The sequence below is a fragment of the Lepisosteus platostomus genome, chromosome 4, assembly GCF_059453375.1.
Source record: "Lepisosteus platostomus isolate fLepPlt1 chromosome 4, fLepPlt1.hap1, whole genome shotgun sequence".
NCBI lineage: Eukaryota > Metazoa > Chordata > Actinopteri > Semionotiformes > Lepisosteidae > Lepisosteus > Lepisosteus platostomus.
This window is the reverse complement of record NC_142614.1, coordinates 58,298,572-58,321,677: the sequence shown is the minus strand read 5'-3', so window position 1 is coordinate 58,321,677 and position 23,106 is coordinate 58,298,572. Positions and strand designations below refer to the sequence as shown.

Here is a 23,106-nt window from a genome sequence, read left to right as displayed (position 1 = left end):
CGCCTGGATCATGAGGTGTCATGACACATACTCTCCCAGACAGCAGCCAGTCATTGCTGGACTACTGTATATTTGTCAGATTAGAAATTCTTGGTTGTGAACGCTCCTGACAGCAGGCAACAATACACTTCATCTAGACTCCAGCATACCCCTGGCATGAAGATGTTGCACTCTTTGTGAGAGGAGCTTATTGGTTCCTGTCTCTGTTGTTCTTTTCTTGATTTTAACTAAGCTTAATATTCAACATGTTAAATCACTTTGTCCCCAGTACCCAAACAATTCCCTAACAAGTCGGTAAAGTGCTTGAGTATCAGTCATTCCCTTAAGCATATCGTGGTCCAGTCAGTAATGATCACCTAATCAAGATGATGTCACAATATTTAATCACTATCTCAACCCTGTATACACATTTTACTAAAAACATAGATTAATGTTTAGAATAATATCTTCTCTATAGAAACTACTGGAGTTTAAAAGGGTTGCTTTAGCCTAAAAAAGAAATAAAAAAGATTGAATGAACAATATATTCAGTCCTTTTCGATCCCTCATTGTGAATCACAGGGCATGGGAAATGGTATACGGTAAAAATACGAAACAGTTCATTTGAAACCTTAAGGTGATTTGTCATTGATTAGATTAATGAAAATACCATCTGAAAAGGTCAGCTATTCCAGTTATTATCGAGGACAACACTGCTCTCTGTGTAATTTTTTTCCTTTCGGCTTGTTGTGTGACAGTGCCACAGCTGGGCTCTCTGGTATGCAGGCAGTTTTGCATGAGCTGGTGTATCCCAAAAGGCGAAGTGCCAGCTCTCCAGTCCACAAGTCTTGAGTGGTATCTCATGTGCCACAAGAGGGCAGAGCTGCACTCTAGCCATGTTTCCTATAATTGCAATGAAAAAGAACTATTTTTTGAGGGCTGGGTTTCACTGTAGCACTCTTGTTAAACGAGTGTTTCATTTTGTAAGTGTTTTGAGAATGCCCTGAATATTCTGTCAGTTTTTCAAATAGACTACTGAACTCTTTTACAGCATAAAATGTGAAGTCTACCATTTCTCTCATACCTGAGTAATGACTGTTTGATAATGTGACAATGTCAATGAATAGGCTTGAAAGGAAAATGCACTCTTACACCATTATTTAATATGAACTTGACTTTCATCATAACTGCTACTATTTCTTATATGGTGTATTTAAAATATCTCACTATAAACATTGTTGTGGCCAGAGAAAAGTATATTTCTAAAAGCATTAGGACATGGCTGGAGTTTTTTCCATTCATCATTGTACTGCACCAGTCTTGGGAGCCATAAGTGCTGACCATCATAATGAACTCACACAACACAGAATTATTGAACTAAAGTAACCAGGAAATGCAGATTATATAAATTGCTCCAAAGACAGTAATCTCATCTTGACACTAAATTATTAAAACCGCTTGTGTAATACTACCTCCTTAAAATATTTTTTTTAATTTTAATACTTGTTATCACAGTCATAAACTAAATCCCACCTTGGTTGCTAGGTCCAGGATAGGCTCTTGTCAGGTTAAGTGTTTTACTGAAAAAGGATGGTGTCATTTTTGTGCATAGTTTTAATTTGACTTGCTGTTATTATCATGTTAAATTATTATAGAAGTGTTACCAATAACAGTACTGATATCAAATTTAATATAAAAGATATTATCAATAAACAATGATTAAACAAAATACACTTGTAAAAATGGTGAATGAATGGAAGTTTGGAGTGTGAATGAAACACAAACATTTTAATATGGTAAGATAAACATAGAAATGATATTGTAAGCATAATACACTAGGTAATGTGTTTGAAATATTTCGATTGACATTGGTCATTTAAATAGACCAAAATAAAATTAGAAATATTTTAAATGTTTATTGAAATTATTTACTTGCGCTATTAAATTTCCAGAGTAGCCCAAATACTTTACAGTGAGCAACATTAGAAACTCAATAAATGCTCTTAGTTACTCATTTGTTTGCATTTTTAATTCCTTTCAGTATAGTTGCTGTGCAGTAAATATTTTAAATTATATGGATTAATATTTAGATTGGTGCAAAGCTCCCAGACATTTTCAGATGTATTATATACAGTATCTCTACTTAATTCTTAAACAAATGATCAGTGATATAAAGATTTAAGAGGAAAAGTCAGAAACAAAGTATTTGTGCAGGGCCATAGTTCACTGTGAGCTAAAAGAAATCTTTATAGTGTGTGTGATGAGAGTGGCACTCTATACAGTATAGTTTAGTAAACTGATATGCAGTGACACACACTGTACTTGGAAGAGTTATCTTCACACATGTGGTGGTCAGCAGAGATAATTAAATGTTTTCTTAGTACTGTAGAGTATTGACTGCCACCATTGAATGCAGTGGTACAGATATAGTCAGCACATGGAAAAGAGCAAACATGCTCTTCAACAGACCACACAGAATCACATTGAACTGAGAATTTGAAGCTTATGGAATGTTAACAGCTGTCTCGTTACAACTTCCTGTTGAGATTTCACTGTACCTTCAAAAGAACAGGAGTGGTAGCATTCTACAGATTTGTGTATAAAGTTGAACTAATTTGATTCTATATATCACAAAATTATTTTTGTGAGTGAGATGCTGGAAGCAGAAATAGCATTCAGTGAGCTGTTAAAGACCAACAGCCTTCAATGAGTGTAACAACTCCCCTTTCTGTTGTTTTGAAAGTTTCAAGAAGAGATAGGTATGCAGTATAGTGCTCTAGATGTATCAAAAACTAGCTTTTTTGGGGAAGTTGAAATGTGAAAAGTAAATCTGACTTGTAGTCTGTATAAACCTAGGACCTGGCAGCTTTTTGAGTCTCTAAAAGCTGAGATTTGATTTTATTTTCAAAAGGCTCATCTATGACTTTTCTTTGTTTAGAAATCCTACTTTACATGGGATTGAAAAGGCTTCAATCTACCTTTTGTCCACTCACAGTGAAGTCCAGTATTGAATTTTCAAAGTCATTTATCAATACTATAGCTGTGACAAAGGTAGTGCTTGGCTGTCTTGAAGCGAATGAGGAACCGTGGCAGTGCAGTCTTAATTCCTATTTGCTGGTCACAAAGATGGACTCCATTAATGTAATGAGTTTTAAATTTATGGAAGAGTGACCGCAGCATTGTATCATAGGGTATTAACCTGAAGTTCTTTAGTACAGTTAACATAAATCACTGCTGCTTTCTTCTAGGCTTTTAGTACTGCAGGCGTCTGTTAGCTGTTGTAGAAAGTCATACATGATTAATTTGTAAATCTTTAATACAACAAACATCCTATTATTATGCTTAATATGTTTGGAAACATTTAAGATATTTTTTTCTTTTTAGGAATATACAACAGTCGTAATTTGGTCTGTACAATGATCTCAGGGAATATGGAACATCTCATGCAGCTGAAGATTTTCCTTATCTGCATGACTGCTCTGGAAATGCCCTCGTTAAAAGGGTTAAATTACCGCAGTTAACTGTAGCTTTAATAAGAGCTTTAACCCTTCTCCACAGGTCTTAAATGGAAGTATGTAGAAACCCTTCTGGATTTCAGTCATTGGGGAACAAGACTGAGGATTCACAGACGCTGGGATTTTGTATAATCAGTTGCCTCCACCCCTTGTTTGATCTATTTAGTGTAGCCAGTTTCAGGCCCAACAGTAGAATTTTATTTGTCTGCATATTTTACTTTTACTAAAAGACTTCAGGAGCTTGTTCTGGTGCCAGGATTGGCAAGGGTTGCATTCATTTATCACCGCAGTGAAGAAAAGCGCAGAGTTCAGATGTGAACATTTGCATATTTATCTTTTTTAGAAATATCTCTTTAATGCCCCCCAGTCCTAAAACAAGCAAGTGTATGAAATGTAATATTCTTGCACAGATATCAATAAAAGAGCAAGCTAAAATTATTTCATGTAATATTCTTGTAGTAATTGTGAGCGGAAAATGACCTAAAGTAAGGTCGTTCTGGTCTGTGTTCAACCTCAATATGTCAGTAACATGCTGGTCATCCCGTGTGTTATATTTCACTTAGTCATTAACCTTTGGGCTTGGGAAAGCTCCAATAATAAATACAAATCTTGACGAGACACTGTGTATTTCATGCAGATTGGCATGATCCTGCAGAGTCTCAAAAAAAATAGTGCATTCTTGTAAATCTTATATTGAAAAAGCTTGAGTTTATGCTTTTAAAGTTGGAAAGAAGTGGTGAAAACACTATCTAATGTCGATTTAGATATTATATTAGATTATCTAAATTTATTTTTTAGTTCTTGATGTCCACATATTTTCTTTAAATCAAAGTACATTTTAATCAATGTAGTAACGATTATTCCAACTTAAGTGTTAATTAGTATAACTAGGTATGCAGAAAGTATTTTTTTAAATGTGGATTTATACAATTATTATATAGCTTTTAACAATAAAACACAAATATCTGATTTTTCTCCTGCAGCAGAATATGCATTGTTTGAATGCTGGAAATGGCTTTAGCTGCAAACTACCTGCATGACATAAGATGAATAAATAATTTAAAATTTAAAAAACTGAATAGACTTATGTAAATTTGAAGCTTTTTGGCCTCAGCTACAATGCCGCTGTCATCCAACAGTACAGCTAAGTCAGGCAAAAAAAAAATACATCCTTACTTCATTTAGACTTCTCTGGGCACTGGGAGTAATTACAATGCATTTATTTTGAGTGAGTATAGATTTTACAACAGCTCATGGTAAGCAGGGAACAATCTGGACACTTTCTTCGGTAATCACTTGGGGATGATAGGGCAATGGGCTGAAGTGATGTAGTCAGTTTCACGTTGCTACATGCAGGTTTACTTAGATCAGTTAATCTATTACTAAAATGATTGAGTGACAGGTTGTTTAATATATGACAATGCTGAGTACAATATAATAGAATTCATCTTCCTCTAATCCGTCTATGTTCTTATTCTTTTTTTCCTGCAAGGGCAGTCAAAGGATGCCGTTTTCTATGCTGTTGTAAGCTTTGTCGGAAGCCCATTAACATTACAGGAATGGGAACTGAAGGTGTCCTGGTTTTCCTTTTATATTTGGTGCGGTGCTATATCTGCATTACCTGGGTCTTTTCTCTCTTCGAAATCTCCTACTTCACTGGTCAAAGAGAAACTCTTGCTGCTTTGCTTGCATTATTCCCTCGGCCTATTGTTATGTATAAATATGCTTTATAGGGAATCTCGTTTTTATTATTTTCCCAGCTCTGGCACTAGTTTTCATGGGCCTCTCCACAGACAAATCTCCGCTGGCCACCTGGGGTCAGTGAAATGGGCTTTAATAAAAGCAGAATGCTGCGCTTCAGTGTCCGATGCAGTCATGTACGACGGCACTTCCTTTCACTGTCTGTAGATGAACTGCTGAGTGGTACCTGCATCTTTATCCACTCCATTTATTAGATTTGTTTTCCCATAGATGTCCTGTGGATGCAGACACAGTTTCAGACACAGGCGCAGTAGTTTCAGTCTGCTGTGTCGCTACCTACTCCTCCTCCAACTGTCTTGCTTTGGCTGTTTCTCAATGTTTAGTCAATATCAGTCTTAACGAAACACTTAGTCCACGTGTAGTTCCTTAACCTATTATATGTGCTAAGTGGTCTTGTAAGCTTTAGATGCAGTTCATTTTTAAAATCTTAGTAATGTAGCATGATTACAGCTCTTGAGCATTGTTTAGTCGAAAAGTCTGCTCGTTTCTATTTTAGTATGAAGTAAACTTAGCACCAGACCACTGACGTGCTGATCTTATCTGATCTGCTGCAGTTTACACTAGTGAATTGAAGTGCTGGTAGTTTTTCCAGCTGTCCTCATACACACAGGTCTGACTTTTACAGGAGGCTGGAATCGGCAGGAAAGTTTTGTTTTCTTGTTAAAAGAGGAAATGGTTTGAGACCACATACCCTGATCCAAAAACTGTCTGATCTTTACAGACCTAACAAAATGCGTTATGCATTGCAAATGAGAATAAAATGCTTTATTTCTATTATTTTAAGTGTATTAGACCATGGCGTTGCATATTTAGCTTTCATATAAAGGACGATGTGGCGACAGTCAGTGACCTGAATCATAAGGTCAGCAGCTTGAATCCCAGAGCTAACTCATGCTGGAGATGAAGGCAGTGTTGAATCTCACTCCAGGCCTTATTCAAAACCTTTTTTTGGTGGGTGTGAAGAAAGGGGGATACCATTCTTAACTATAAGTATTTGCCTTCACAGCATCTTACCGATATTTGCATCTGACTTGCTCAAGATTAAAACATTGATATGCTGTGGCTGTAAGCAAGCTTGGGGCAGGGTCTAGGGTCATTATAGTAGATTAAATATACTTTTTTTTTTAACTGGTGTTTGAGCTGAACTTGAAGCTTGTGTATAAATTGTGCTTTTGGGATTTGTTTTGCATTTTAGATAACTGGTTTGTGATTTCTCTCTTACTTTATGTTCTTGTTCTCAGAAAAGTAAGGCCGCAGTAGAAGCTAAGTTTTAATTGTGGTCCTATTTAATCTTTTTCCTGATCCTTTTCCCCCAGCTGTTTTCTCTTTTGAAAAGAAACACAATGCAAAAAAGTCACTAAAGTGCATCTTGTATGAGCAAGAATTCATTTCGAATGTAGGTTAGTATTAGTTGCACATTATTCTGTATTTTCCTATGGAACATGTCTTTGTTCTTAGAATGAAAAAATGGTAGAATGAATACAATGGTAACTTAATACAAGAGTAAATTTTCAGACCAGGGTGAAATGTTTTATCCAAAAATAAGGACATTGAACAATGTTTGTTGGGAAAACTGTGATTTAATTTTACAGTAGCTTTGTATGCCTTTGTTTTACAGTGTTTAGCATTTATATTATTTTTTTAGAAATTGGAACATTAACCACCTCAGCAATAAATGTTTGTGTTCTACTTGAATCTTTGCTAACATTTGGGCAAAGAAAAGAATGCAAGTGAATTATTCATTTAAAAAATGTGATGTGTGCTTTTTAGGAAATATGACAATTCTGATAATTTAAGAAATATGAGTGACTCATTTATTTATGAATCCTTTAATTTAGATTTTTTGGAAAGTGTTATTGTGAGTCTTTTTGTCCCTTTTAGTTTGTAAAATGAGATTACAGTACTTTTACTTGGTATTTTGAGCAGAATCCACTTATGTTCTGTTATTGGATTGCTGTTATTAATTTTTGTATTGATTTTTTAAGGTTTCCAATTAAATTTTTTATTTTAACTTTTTACTTTTTTCACTTAATAGAATTTGATTTTCCTTCCTGATAAACCCTCTTAAACCAGTTACCTTTTTGTTAGCTCACTGCATAGCTCCTAGGTTCTCAACCTTGGGTCACCTTACCCTTGTTAAGTTTCTTGAAATGAGTTTTATTTCCTCCAGTTTCAGATAACATTTTAGAAAAACTAAGGATTTTAACGAACTTTTGTCAGAAAGCAGAGAAAATCATTCACACAGGAGGAGCCTGTAAATAATGTTTTAAGGTAAATTTGATCCGTTTTTTTATCAAATTCCTATCAGAGAATGTAGTTATTTAATAACTTTTCAGAAGTTTAAAATGAGTTTGTACTATTATAAATGCAGTTTAAGTAATACACACAATACTTAAGTACTTCTTTGTTTACTATAATAACTTATTTATAGGCCTTTAAAAAAAATGGATACACTATGTGAGTATTGTTCCAATTTACATAACCTGACATTTATGACAGTCTTTTTTATTTCCAGACATCCTCCCTGAGTTTACATGAATTAACAAGATATTGTTGTTCAGTATCAGAGTTATGGGATGTGGGAGAAACGATGTTACTAAGCAAACACCAAATGTGTGAAATGAGACTGACAAGACTGCTTATTTGAATTTTGGGAGAGGTCTTGTGTTAAGACACAGGAAGTACCAATTTAAGATATGGAGAAAACATTGCCTAATACTGATTTGACACACTGACCCACTCAAAAAAGACAGCCCTCAGGCCTGATAAGCAAAACATTGGGCTGACTTTCCTCCACCACCCCCACCCCCCCCCCCCCAATGCGCACACACGAGTGCACACGTTAAACTGTATGCGTTGATTAGGCTCATGGGAGGAAAAGAGAATGTGATTACACAGTGAGGTCAGTGGACATTCATCACTCATTTGTGTGAGAAATAGGCCTGGATTAAATTGAAACTTTGACCCACCCGCCAGTCATCCATGCGCAAACCAGCACTTGATGGTGGCCTCCTGTTCGTTAGACTCAAAAAGCCTCTGGCAATTCAGAAAGCTGCTACGAAGTGACATATTTGGAATTTGCAAGTGATGGTTGGGTCGAAGTTTTGATTTAATCCTGGCCATAGGCAACGGGACATTCTTACTCTGGGGAAAGCGCTGAACAGCTTTGAAAGAACTTGCATAAAATTTTAGTTTATATATATGTTTGGGAGAATAAGCGTTTTAAACATTTGATTGGTTGCTTGAAAATGTATTAAATAAAATATTTCTTTGCAACATTAAAAATCAGTACAAGAAAATACGAAAAATGGCACAACCTGAATAGTAGCTGTATATGTTAAATACAAATACACGCATAAATAAAAAAATATATATGGCAAGTTACAACGACAGGTGTTCCACAGTATATTCAAAATATGATGTATAGCTGTGTTTTACCAAGCTGAAACAGCAATTTAGGCATCGTGAAATAAATATTAAAAATTCAAAAGCATCCCTTTTGTTTTTATTTTATTTTTAAACAACACTGCATTAAAATTAGACTTGATAATTCATCAAGGACTTCCCTTATGTTCTGTGTTGTTTGTGCCCTGGAGACATGAAAATACCCAACAAATATTTACAACCTCATACAATATTAAAAAATAAACTCGTGTAGTTTGCTGCGGGCGCCATTTTCTAAAATTGTGTTCTCTTTTCTTTTCTGCTTTTGCTCAGTAAGAGACATTTGCACTAATGTGCACACACCATTCATGTAAGTGTTAAGGGCCACTTGTTTACATATAAGGTCCTGAGACCTTAAACCTGACACCAGTCTCCCTCTGAACTCTTGGCTCCTTCCAAACTGAAGCATCAGCTGAGGTCTCGAGACACAGGCTTTCAGGCTCGAGCAGGGAGGCACATTATTCCTGTGACTGTGGAATTCCCTGCCCAGGGATATTAGGAATGCTTCAACAATTTCCCTTCGAAGCCAAAACATAATACCTGTTTATTTTCCCTTCTTGTAGTAGACAAATTGGCTCTGCAGGTCCTACAATCTCTTGATTCTCATGTCAGGCAAATTTAAGATTTTCCAGTACGATAAGTCAGTTCAGCTTGTAAGCTTACCTAATTGCCAAATTTCCTACCTTTTTTGGGCATTGCTGAGCTAGCAAGTCTGGCTGAGGTGTTTCCAGTCTGGGTCAGCTTCAACCAGCTCGACATACTATTAAGCTTTTAAAAGCTTAAGTTCCTCAGTAAAAAATACTGTGGCAAGAATGTTTCTCAGTCATCAGTATGAGGCTGGACAGAAATCAAGATTAATTCGCCAGAGATCTCATGCAGTACAAACATAGGGTACATAGAATATCTGAAGACATACTTCATATTGGCCATCCAGTTCAGCTGATAAAAAGCAGTAGAAAAAAGACATCTTGTTTTTTTCAGGACTATGGGTTGCCTTGTTCAAAATACCTCCCCCATCCTTTACAGGAGGTGTTCTTGGACAGCTCACCATTGTTTTGAATGGGTGAATGAGATTACAGAGCTGTCAATCTCGTGTTTAAAGAAGACCCCTTGCAAATGCAGTTAATTTCCCAAAGGGTTATAAGAGCTCTTCAATGTACTTCCTTGTGGTATCCATCACAAACAATGCAGTCGTTAAATGGACAATGCCTAAAGCTCCTCCAGGCCCCTTACCAGCTATGGCTTTACAAACTGTGAAATGGTATATGTACAGTCTCCCTCTTTTTGTAACATTTCCACAACCGTAGTATGGAATTGGGCATATCCGCAGTCTATCTGGGCTGCTACTTGCCTTTGAATGTGATCCCCGGGGTTCAACTTGGTTTGTTGAGTAAGGAGTAAGGAGTAAAGGCATTTATGACCGTTAAGTTTTAATTCAGGGTAAGGATTATATATGATGTATAACAATATCAAACAAGACAAAAATAAAAAGAAATTATTTGAAAGCCAAAATCACATGCACTCAAAATAGAGGGCAACGTAAATTTTCTCATTCTGTTTGGTGAGTAGTCTTCCCATCCTGTTGTCACATCTATTTACTGTACACTGTGATAACTGCAGTTCATTTCATTCATGTGCAGTTAATAAAAGGATGTCTTTAGCTGCTCGATTGAATATTTCATTACATTTTTTATTATTTTGATTAGTAATTCATGTTTAATTATTTAATTAATTGAAAAAAAAACATTATTTTCTTGAGAGATCATGTGTAGATTCTGGTAAAATATCAAAGAGTTGTTTTTAGCACAATTTATTTTTTTCTGTTATTCCTGGATGACATATAGAATAAACCTTACATTGAAGTAGGCTGAAAATTTCAACTAGACGGGAGAATTTTTTTACTGTAATAAACATTTTAAAAACTTTCAGATCTTCTTTATCCCTTTATCCTGTTGATGAGTGCTTCTCAGAGTTTACTTACATTTACTGTAGAATTTTCCCTGTCAAGCTGAATTGAATTCTTCTCTGCAGGGAAGCTTTTAACAAAAGGCAGATGCCTCAAATCGAAGTGCCAGCATAAATGTTGCTATAAAGTAAAAATCTTCTGTTTAACAAATTTGTAGAACAGAATGTTTAGAGAAAAGTATCGTAAAGTTTTATATTTATTTAGTTTTTATTTCTCTTGTTGTTTACTACAAACTGCGAAGTTTCAAGCAATTTGGCGCGGTGGTTCAAAGGCAGTGGTGGTCAGGCAGCAGGCAGGAACACAATTTCATCTTATGTTAACTGTCATTAGGTGATACCTACCAAGTTTGGAGTTAATTGCCCAAACAGTCCTCGGATAGGAGTAGATGGAATATGAGGGCACATTTGGCCAAGCAGTTGATGACCCGTAATAGGAAGAAAAATCATCACGATAACATGTTAGGTGTAAAGCCTGAAGTTTTTAAAATCGGTAAATCAGTTGCCCAAGACACAGGCAGCCTGGGTGCGAAATCAAAATGGTGGCCTCTCAGCCATCTTGGTATGAACAGGTATCTCTTTTTTATTCTCTTTCTCATACCATTTTATTCTCTTGATACTAGCATTATACCTGTAAAGTTTGAACTTGTTTGAGCAAAGAGTTTTTAATTAGGACCAGTGTGTGCGATAGTTTCTCAGAATGGTTTGTGATCCATAGAAAATAGCAGGTTTTCAAAGACGACCTACACAAAGGTTTGTTGATGAAGCGTTACAAGTTGTAAGTCAAGCAAATGCCATATGCTGGATGAAGAAAGACTGATGCAAAGCTTACTTTACCTGCCCATGTTCTTTTATTTTGCCATTTTTATGTATAATTTTCTTCATTTTTACATCCCTCAGATATACAACAATATAAACTAATCAGGTTGACAGGACAGAATGAGATTCTTGTGATTACATCTGATTCAGGTACAATAACATGCCAGTTCAATTTAACGTGCCCACTTGAGTTCAGTAAGTAGATTTATATAATTAATTACATTACATTATACATCATACAGTATGTAAGTTGTTGCCTAAGGAGCAGTTTTAAGTATTTAACTGCCATTATCCCTATATTTGTAGTGTTATTAGCTTTTGGAAATTATAGTAAACAATTGTAATATTTATGTGAAATATTTTTTTAAAGTTTAATCAGACCAAAAGATTTAAATAAACAAGAATCTGTGATTTTCACTGTCCACTCTTTATTCCATGTACTACTGTGCAATAAAGTATTCAATAAATTAAAATGTTTTTAATTTTAATTATCTGTTTTGTTAGTGGCAATCACTCATGGGTCTGCTTTCTGTTATGTACACTATTTTAAAATAATTAAAATGTGAACCATTAATCTTACTGTGTCCTGTGTCCTCATGCGCATGGATATTAGAAATTCAAGGTGTGTCTTAAACACATAAGGGAAAGAGTCCAGCACTGATAGTTACAATTCATGCAATTCCTTAACCTGAGATAAATAAGGTAAATTACATACTGTTTACTTGTGGTAGAGCCTTTTTCTTTTGATGCTTATCTTTATTTTATGGTATTTGCTTGTTTTATGATAAATCAGACTAGATAAGCTGTGAAGAACAAGCTTGTAAATTCTTTTACTCCTTACCCAGGCCATCTCGTTGTTAGTACAGTTATCTTCTAGGTATTAAAACCTCAGCACCCTGAGTCTTCAGTTTAGACTGAAGCCATGAAAACACATGAAATTTTCTTAGCAAAGTCTGTCAGGTAGTCTGCAAAGGCATGTCAATCAAGAGATCAATCACGTTTTTCACTGTAGTGTGCCTGCCGAGCTCTGAAAGGTTATCAAGCTGAAACCTTGTCATTAGAATTCATACACTTGATTTCTGCAGCTGGACTACCATAAAAAGCTTCAAAGAGCACTTTTAAACTAACTCCCTTCCTGGCGAAGCTATTGGAAGTTTTTTTTCTTATGTATAAGCATAACAAGCTATATTTTAAATCTGGGTTTAGCTATCTTTGATAATAAATGCTCTTTTCTGACCTTAAGTTAATTCATCTTCGTTAAGAGAGCTTTGCTTGGGGATTCCTTTATTTTCCCATATAGCCACCCCATAGGTCCAAAAATTTAATATTTATTTGTTCCTTGCAAATTCTATCCATGCACATTGTAGCTGCAAAACCATGTCTGCTGAAATCTGATTTAACTAGATTTCCATTGGTGGAAATGATGTTTTATGTAATAATTTTTTCTCTAAACCACGTTCATCTAGCTGTTGCAATGTAATTGATCAAATTCAGGACAAATTTTCCAAGTAGTTTTGTTAGATAGAAAAGGGCTTAAAATGCTATATCATGTTATAATATTGTGAAGACTCAAATTTTACTTCAGTGCGCTGTGGTTTGGTTGTTCATTTTCTGTGCCCTGATTCTGTGCAGTGGCTATGATATAAAAATCTATGAACATACAGTATTTGTTGAGTAGTTAACTTTTTAGTGTTTGTGAGTGCCAAGTTACAACTGTAGTTTCTTTGTGATCCTTTAATTGTACATTATGCTAATTGTATATTATCAGTTCTTCACATTTTCTAGTGCATCATTACCCCCTTGTAGTCTGATCTTGTCAGATCTCAGGTGCTAAGCAAGGCTGGTCCTGGTTTATGCAGTGCAGGGCTGCTAGGATGTAAACCCACTAAGGAAAACCAGGCGGCTGCTCCCAGTGGCCTTGGTGTGCCAGCAGTGGGTGCTCTTCACTCGGGAGCAGAATTTCCAAACTAAACCAGTTTTCCAAACCAAACCAGTGTGAAGACAGGGGACACTCTGCTGTAGGAGGTGTCATGCTTCGGAGGAGACATTACATGAAGGTCCTAACTACCTGGTCATTAAGAAGACATGTCACGTTTTGGAAGAGCAACCCTATTGCACTGGCTCAATTCCACTTAAGACTTGCTCCCTCTGCCTACATCAATGTCCTCCTTAATTTGATTAATTAATGTCTGCCATGTGTAGGCTCAGGTGGATGAGGTTTGGTCTTGCTTATTTGTTCAAAGACCTTTGGTATCTTTGGAGATGAAAAACATCAAATACAGGAAATTCTGATTATTAATTAAAAAAATAGTGTATAATATAAAATATACTGAGTGATATATTGTATTTTTACATGCTTTACTAATTAGAAACCTTTTCTGCACTTTTCTCTTGATTTTTGTTTTCAGGACTGTTAAACACTACCAGAGATGGTCATGTTGTTTAAATGCATTCAGAAAGCACAATTTTTAATTTTTAATAAAACAAAATGATTCAAAACCAATTTGAGCACTAAAGTACTGCAAAGCATATTTCATTACTCTTTTTTCTAAAATACTTTATCATCATCACTATTATTTTTTCTGGTTGGTAAACTTTAGCAATGGTGGGCTTTATTTCTGTTCTTTTTCTGGTCTTTTTCTGTTCAAAGACCTTTGAGTTTATTTGTAGCAGTTATTTTCTGAGTAATTTTCTTTAATAATCACAACATTTCTCCTTCTTTTAGGTTTCCACTTTCTGTAAAGATGTATAGAAGGAACTGAACAGCTTATGTGCAGTGTAGTTTGACTCCTTTAATGGAGGAATGTATTACGTTTTGTCTTTTTTAACTTTCAAGACCATTATTGCTTATAAGATTAGATTCTTTTTCTGTCTTGCGTTTGCATATTGCTTAATTTCTTTTTAGACAGTAAATCATTATCCATCACAGAAGACAATTTCCTGCACATGTGATCAGCAGACCTTTAATAATGACTTGTGTCTTAAAGAAAATCCCGACCTCCATTTTAACAAGTTCTCTTCCTGCTGCTGGTTATAACTGGTAATTTGAGATGTGGGTTTCTGAAATGAGGAGAAATGCAATACGATTTTCCGAAGCAATATCTCAGCAAGTAAAATGTAGGCTCCCTTCTCTGCCACTGACTAAATGAAATTTGCCATTAGTGCCAAACATTTACATTATACTTACAGATTCCCACCCACACCCACACAAGTCATGAATCCTTCTTGTGTTTTGAGATGTTTTTATTTTATTGCCATAGTATGGAGACCAGGGATATTGAGCTGCAGAAGGTGCCATCTTAGAGAAAAGATGTTAAACCAAAGTCCTGAGTACTTGGTAATTAAAGACCCATGATACTTTTTGAAAGATTAGAGGGATTAGGTTCAACTCTGCACATAAACAATTTTGGCCTTGCTAAATCTCTCCTATAATTCAACTGCTGAAAAAATTTCTTATTTCCCATTTAGTGGGGCTGTGAAGTTAATCTAGTGATGGATGAAATGAGTCCACCCCTATATGTAAAGCACTTTGGGATCTTGTGGGAGGAAAAGCACTGTATAAATGCTAGGTACTGTATAATAAATTACCTGAACCTTTCTTATACTTTAAAGGTGATGATGCTGTTAAGTTGCATGCTTTCAGGCACCTGTAAATTTGACTCACTCTGGAAAAAAATCTCACCTTAGCTGATGAAAAGTTGATTTGACATTTTCCTTATTAAAATTTCATCAGAAGTGTTGGCAAGACAAATGTTTCATGAGTTTAAGCAATACCTTTTGCTTATGTCTTCATAGAGACAAATAAATGTGATTTCACGGGGGAATAACATCACCCAATACGAAAATGCTTCTAGAAATGTTTATTAAGAATTTTGTCAAAATAAAGTTTGACTTAACCCTTTTGTCTGAGGGAACACAACCTGGCCATAGAAGAAGGAGGGATGCAGAAAGACACATTCAAGCAAGCGAGGCTTTCTGTGGTTCTTTATATATACAGTAGTTCATACATGGGATTTATAATTACAAGTAAGAATTGCAGAGGTAAAGGAGACTTTGGTCAGTGTCATCCCTCCCAAATTTAGTTAAAAACTCAATTTGTGAACAGTCACCATGGGTCAGGTGAGTTGTGCTTGTTTGAATTGAATCCAGTATACATGACTGCACATATGACAGACAAGCAGGGTGTGAACACTTGTTTACGCAAAGTGATGGGAACAAGAAAAAGCAAAAGATAAAGTGAATCCCAAAGTTGAAAGTATTGTCCAGTAATTTTAAATCCATTCTATTATATTTTGCATTTGTGATGCTGTTAATGTACTGTATAATCATTGTTTAGTACAATATCTCAGGCAAAAAATGAAACAAAAGATAACATGTTCCTTTTTGAAGTGTAGTCACTGGTCCTAGGGCAAAAGATTTTCAAAATGATATCCATTGCAACTCAGTTCTGTGGGAGGAAAGTACACTCTGTGAGCAATCTGCTTTAGAATTAATCCCCATTCTATCACGTGGTCCTACTACTTGCATGCTTAAAGGAGAAAAGCACTAGCAGAGGTTTTTCTGTAGTCTTTGATGGTTCTTTGTACTTTTGTCCATCTCAGTTTCAGAAAAGCGCTTTGTTTTAAAAGTGTTCTCAAAATCATCAAGTATCTTGCTCAGTACCTTATGAACACAGAATCAAAGAGCAGTTTTGATGCATTTTGATTTTCCATTGTAATATATGCATCATATCAATCATATGTTTAACCTTAAAAAAATGTATTTGGTCTGAACATAAACAAATCACTACACATAATTGTGGTGATGCAGAAATCCCAAAAAACAAATTTGAATGGTCTTTCAAAAGTAATTTTATATGGTTTATTCTAACCAGTCTTGACAAAATTAGGTTGTGGGAGTAACAAGCCTCCCAGCCATGTTGTTGAAGCTGATGGCCTGGCTTCTTTCAATAAATGGTTGGATGAGACCCTTGGATGAATTAGGTACTAACTACCAAAGAGGATAGATGGGCCAGATGGACACCTATTGTTCATAAGCCTTCTTATGTTTATTATGCAAACACTGTGTCCTCCAAAACAAAGAAAAATGCAACCTAACTGCACACAGTGATTATCTAAATGCAGTTGGAGGAACAAACAGTGTTTTGGCTAAAGTGTTTTGTTACCTAGCATCATGTTTTCATTCTGGATGTGAAAAGGCCCGTGGCAGATGTGATGGCCTGGTCATTCTCTGTCTAGTGTTGGGTTTCTTTTCAACATTTGTTCAGGCTGGTTTGAAGCTGAAGAAAATGCTATTCTGAACCAAAAAGATTAAAGCAGAAAACAAATGCTGCAGTCAAATAGAAAAATCACCCTCAAAACAATAGGGGCTGCTCTATTATCAGGAAAAGTGTATTTTGCAGCCAAAAGGCTGAGGCATATTCTGGTAATTTTGTACAGCTTGCACGTTGATAGAAAAAGCGGTGACACTTGGTATAATGTCTTCTGAACACAAATATCTTTAATTGAACCCCCTCCCTCCCAACTCACACTTCCCCAAAAGAATAATGGTCAGATTGTAAAACACGTTTCACTGAGCACTGTGCATATAGCCTGTTAACCTTGTGCAGATTGCTTTTGTGTTTAATTTGATCATGTTGTGAGTGATGTTTTTTTTAGTTCTTACATCCTTTTATGGACTATAGTTTGACTGAGAAATCCCATTAAACAGAATTATGTCAATTCATTGCGAGTGGTTTTATTAAATTCTACTAAGTTGATATCAACAATTGTTTTAATAATTTTAATGTAATGTTTGTTTGATAATACCATAATGTATGTTTTTTATGGGGAACTGTATCAAGTTGTTAAGTATTGGAGAAATAATACTGATTTCAGACAAAAATAATAATATGATCACTATTTCCATTTACAGCGAATATGCTGAAGTCCATCTTAACCTGACTTTGAGTTTTTCTTTTGGGATAGATGTCTGCTAATTTATCAGTCTGAAGATGTTTCCCACAAAATAAAGCAGTTTAAATTAGAAACATCAATGAAGAGCTTGCTTGCACAGAAGCTGCACAAGGGGAGTGAGATCATGATACAGCATCTTACAGGCTTTAAGTAGATGGGGATCTCGATACAATTTTACAATTATTTCTTGTTTACTTTGTTAGTGGTTGTGCTGGGGGAATAAAGCATCTGATATTCCTGCTGTGAGGAAGAAGGCAATTTTATTCTATTAATTACAAAGCACTATCTCATCATTTAGTCATGAATTTATTTAGTTACAAATTCATGAATTTGTTCAAGGTATTGATCAGAAAAATGATCTCTTCAGTGGAAGAATTGTATGACTAAGGTCACATTAGTCATATGGTAGTAGTTCAGGTGGGTAGCTGCGTCAGCATGCGTAGGCTGCAAAGGAACAAGTAATAGGTTTATTCCATGCTGAAAAAAAGAAGAAAGAGAACACAACGTTTCGGCCGTGGAGCCTTCTCCACGGCCGAAACGTTGTTTTCTTTCTTCTTTTTTTCAACATGGAATAAACCTTTTTAGTCATTTGGTTATGTATTACACAGGGACAGATTGGCAGCTGTGGTAGAAGCAGAACTAGTATTATTAATTAACTATTTTGTTGTTAATGCATAAATAAAGTTTAAAATTAATCTGAGAATATAGGTTAAGGACACTGGTACAGAGTTACAACTTTGAGGTTAATAAGTGCTTCAGTCAGAGCAAAAGAAGAGGAGTTTTTCAGTACATTAAAGAAGTTTGAAGGTTAAGACTGGTACTCCAGATTGACAGTGACCCAGAATGCTCATGTAAGTGATGGATTAGCTATTGGATCTAAGCCCTATTGAGCGGGCTTGGCAGCAACTTTAACATAGTGTCAAGAAGAGGTGCCCGTGAGAAGTATGGGGTCTGTGGGAGCTTATTGCTCAAGAACTGGCCAGAACAAGTGTGGGTTTGTGCCAGAGGAATGTAAAGTCTGTGTACAGTACCTTAGGGTGAGGAAGGCAATAGTAGCCAAGATTGCACAGTATTAATGTAACTGTGAGTTCATATGTCTTTGTGTTGGCATGCCTCTGACATATGCAAGTTTCATAATGGATGCTTTGAATTGTATCATAAACAAAAGACCTGCATGGAAAAAGTTGTTCAACATGTTGGTTTCGTGATTTACTCCCTTATTTGATGTGTAGCCTATGTGAAGTTGTAATGATCAATTGATTTTTACTGGACGCATAATGTAATGTGTGGATTCAGCTGTTGCACATACTGTATACCTGTAACTGCCACTGTTGAAAGAGTTACAGAAGTTTATTTTACTTTCTTTTCCCTTTGCAGCTTTGATAGCTATTGGCCAGTACAGCACCACCATTGAAACGGTGGATGCAGGATGGTGTAAAGAAATCACAGATCAAGGAGCCACCCAGATTGCTAAAACAAGCAAATCCCTGAGGTATTTGGGACTGATGCGGTGTGATAAGGTAAGAGGTTCCTCTGGAAGCTTCTGGCACTTATTGACTGCCTGCTGTAAACAATAGAAAGGGCAGATCAAGGATTAATCCACAGCTTGGCTTAATCAACTTGTTTACAGACAATGCTTTCCATATGACACATTATGAAATCGTTCCTTTTCTTTGAATCATGCCTTTTTAATGTTTTCTGGCTGTGGGAACATAAAGACTCTTTTGTTGCAGTTTGGAACAAATAAAAAAAAGCATAATTATAATAATAATAATAATAATAATAATAATAATAATAATAAGTTGTCTGTTGCTGCTGAGGATGCAAGTAATTGCTAAACGTAAACAAAAGGTATATTGGCTTTGCAGCATCTGTATTTTTCATTAACATTTTAGAATTGTTTTTTAATTACAGTCTTTCATTTACAGTTAGGAGATTGTAAGGAATGCAAAGTCACACAAACCAAAAGGCAGAGCTCAGCCCTCCCCTACTGGTAGCAGATAGACAGTAGTGCAACCAGGTCACCAATTCAAAAGTTGCCAGATATGAACCTGGACATATTTTAGCTTCCAGCACCCAGCTTGTATGCAAAGTACTGACATCCATCATATGAAATGTAAAAACTAGGTCTCACCTGCTGTTTCAGCTTTAATGACTACATAATGCTTGTTCGAAAAAGAACAAGGACACAGGCTTTTAAGCCATGGCTAAAAAACTCAGTAAACATTTTAAAGCCCTTTTGAAACCCAGGCAGTATTTTGGAAAATACTGCAGTACGCAGAACTGTTTGTTTTGAAAGCTAAGCAGATATGTATTGTAGAATACCTCTGGTAAACATACTTCGCATCTCATCATTGTGTTTTATTTGAATTATTGCACATGAATAGATTTAATTCTATAAAGCTTTTCAAGTGTTAGTGTCAATACAGAAAATGGAACAATAATTTGTTGCGTTTGTGAAGCGTCTTTTTTGTATTTGCCTTGCGGATACCCTTATCCAATATATAATATTGTCCATAAGGACAAGAAATAATCATGTAAGTGCAATAATGTAAAATCAGTTAATAAAGTGACAGACACAAACTGGGCAAGAAGAATGAAGTTTCTTTGAAAAAGTATGTGTGCTCATTTCAGTTTTTCTGATATTTTGCATATTGTCAACACTGAATCATATCAGAACATCATGTGGGTCCTACTAATTTATAAAAAAATATTAGTAAGATATAAAAGGAGCCTAAGTGTACAAATAACACCAAGTTGTGGTGCTTGTTTTATTTAGTTCATAAACAAAGTCATCCAACATCCAATGTCCTTGTGTAAAAAGATCCATGGCTGCAGGCCCACTCCAGAGAAGGTCAAGGGGACAAAAATATGAACTGCAGGGGAACTTTAGGTTAAACAAGCAAAAAGCAGAATTTAAACACCAAGGCTAACACCTTTACTTTTACATGAACGGTATCATGGAATTTTAATTAGGACATCCCTTTAACTTCTCATTCTGAAGGACAGTACCTCCTGCAGCACATGTACCCTTTGCGGGGCATTTGTCTGAAACAGTGCCAACCCCCAATCCAATACACAACAATGCTATGAAATAAGTAGTTGTACAGTATATATGCTGGTGCACGAATGAAACAAAACCTGGGTCTAAAAAGTCCGCTTTACTGCCAAACCAGTCCTCTGGGTTGTTTGGATTTTTTATGGTGTGCTTGAAACAAGGTGCAAATAATTTAAAAAAAGATACAAGTGAAAGAAGAATTATAAAAAACACATATCATATACAAAATACATTATACATTACAGTGCAGATGGAATCCACAAATTTATCCCAAAATACATTAATAAATGCTCAACAGTGTTGAGTGGAGAAGCTGAATGGCCTCAGTGCAGGTGCTCTTCCAGAAGAGCTCTGTTCTGTTCTAAGAACAATTACAAAAGAGAGGAGGTCCATTCAGCCCATCTAGCCTGTTTTATACTTTGTAGCTAATGAGGATCTCATTTAAACATTTCCTGAAGTAAGCCAGGATATTTGTTTCTACAGCATGGCTGTTTAGTTTATTCTATACACCTGTCACCCTTTTGTGACGAAGTACCTTTTAAATGCACTTACACATAGTTTACAAATACAGTGTGTCCTCTGGTTAGTGTTTCACTGTTTATTCTGTAGATGTCCACTATGTTGGACTTTGTCAGGGCCTTTTTGAATTCTTTGTATCAGGCCCCTTTTAGAGTTCTGTAAGACTAAAAAGGTTCAGTTCATTCAGCACGTCACCATAGGACATTAACACACTTAAGCCCCAAATTGATTCCACAGCAGCAATATGTTTTCTGTAATGTGGAGACCAAAATTGTAAATATTTAGTGGTGCAACGTTGACATCCCTTGATGTAAATTCTACACTTTTAACTGTGTATCTTAACATTTAATTTTACCTTTTATATTTATACAAATATTTTAAACAAAGATGGAACTAAATTGTCAAGTAAGAAATGCAGATCAAAACCACACCATTTTTTATTGAGAAAGTGTTAAAGTGTACAGATTAAAATGTTAGAATATGTATCCAGGTATCCTTGTGCATTACCTTAATCCTGACAACTTTTATGCATAGACCTGATCAGCCTCTGAATAGACTGCTTTGGGATGTTCTGATGCAACCCCTGCTGTATGGCTGCATCTAACTGTTGAAGACTGACCAGTCTCCTGTTAATGGCATTGTCATCTGTGGCAAGTTGGTCCCATGTATATGCTGTTAGACTCAGGTGAAAAAGATGCCCACTGCAAGACCTCCACATTGTTTTCTTGAAGTCTTGTCTATCATAATATTAGCTCTGTGTGGTTTTGTTAAAAAACAACTTGTTAAAAAATGTCATCTTGATTGGCTTGCAGGAGAGAAAAACTCCAGGAAGAGCCTGACACACTGAGCAGAAATGTTGTCCTCAGTCAGCACCAAAGATAGATAGATACTTTATTGATCCCGTGAGGGAAATTGCAGTGCAACAGCAGCTTTACACAGACAACACAGCCACAGTGTAACGAATGATACAATAATAATAATAGTATAATACATACAATACAAAGGTGTTATTGTGTTAAAGGAGATTGCTCCACTAATCAACACATTTCTGCTATCCCACCAATGGCTTGAAGATTGCAGCTATCAGTATAATGCTCACCATGGAATCTCCACACACTCTACACAGAGTATTCTGTCAGACCTGTCAAGGGTCTAGAACTGCAGTTTTTCTGAAATCACATGTATTTTGCTGTTTATTTTCTATCCTCAGGAACAGTTCTACAGAATCAACAAACCTATGTGTTTGCTATTTAAAATGTGAATGATAGTATTGTTCCAGACTGTACCCTCAACTTGGACGATCCCATCAGTCTGCACTCACAAAATTTTTTGTTGTTTGCCTTTTTTTGATAATAACAAAGGAGACAACAGCAATTAATTAAAAAAACCCCAATCATTACTTGGGTGCACTCCCTTTATATATGAAACACAAAGACTAATTACACAGATATGAAAATGCTTCCAAACAGCCTTCAAATTATCCTATGAACACCCAGTGTGGCTATTTATGAGTATTAGAACCTCAGCCCTTTCTTAAAGGGGAACTGCAGCCCAAATTTCTCAGACCTCAAATCCCGGTAACAAAATAAATTCATTGACGTTATAGAAAAATTAAACAAATTTTGAATTAAGCACAAAATCGTGAACTTTGAGAAAGTACCGTAAGTCGTCATGTTGTCCCAAGCTCGCAATCGAGTTCCCATGAATTGCAGCATGACGCAACCCTTCCTGTACACTGATGTAATGTGACGTATGAGCAAATAAGTACAGGTTGTGCAGCAGACATTTCACTGCAGAACTGTTCCAGTGTGATCTGCATACAGGGTTAACAAGTAGTATGTGTTGGCAAAACCATCTCAAAATCAAAAGCAATATTTCTATTGGATTATGAGAGATGTATTCACAGGCATGCTTCTTTACAATGTAATAAGGCTGCTTCACATCACCGGATGTTTTGTGGCCTCATTCTGAATCACAGAACATGGCACTGCGCATACCTAGACATTTAGTCTATTTTGTGATGTAAATTAGAGATTTTACATGTTACTGTGTGCATTTTAATTTTATTGTCCTTTATTGTGGCACTCATCAATGC

The 23,106-nt window shown here is 35.8% G+C and overlaps 1 protein-coding gene across 1 annotated transcript in view; it reads left to right on the top strand.

Annotated features, from left to right (window-relative positions):
• The window catches only part of fbxl17 (F-box and leucine-rich repeat protein 17), a 315,976-nt gene that overhangs the window by 274,869 nt on the left and 18,001 nt on the right, over positions 1-23,106 (top strand). Inside the window, exon 9 of the mRNA XM_088630004.1 lies at positions 18,812-18,954. Coding sequence (XP_088486130.1) covers positions 18,812-18,954 — 143 coding nt within the window. The remainder of the gene's footprint in view (positions 1-18,811; positions 18,955-23,106) is intronic.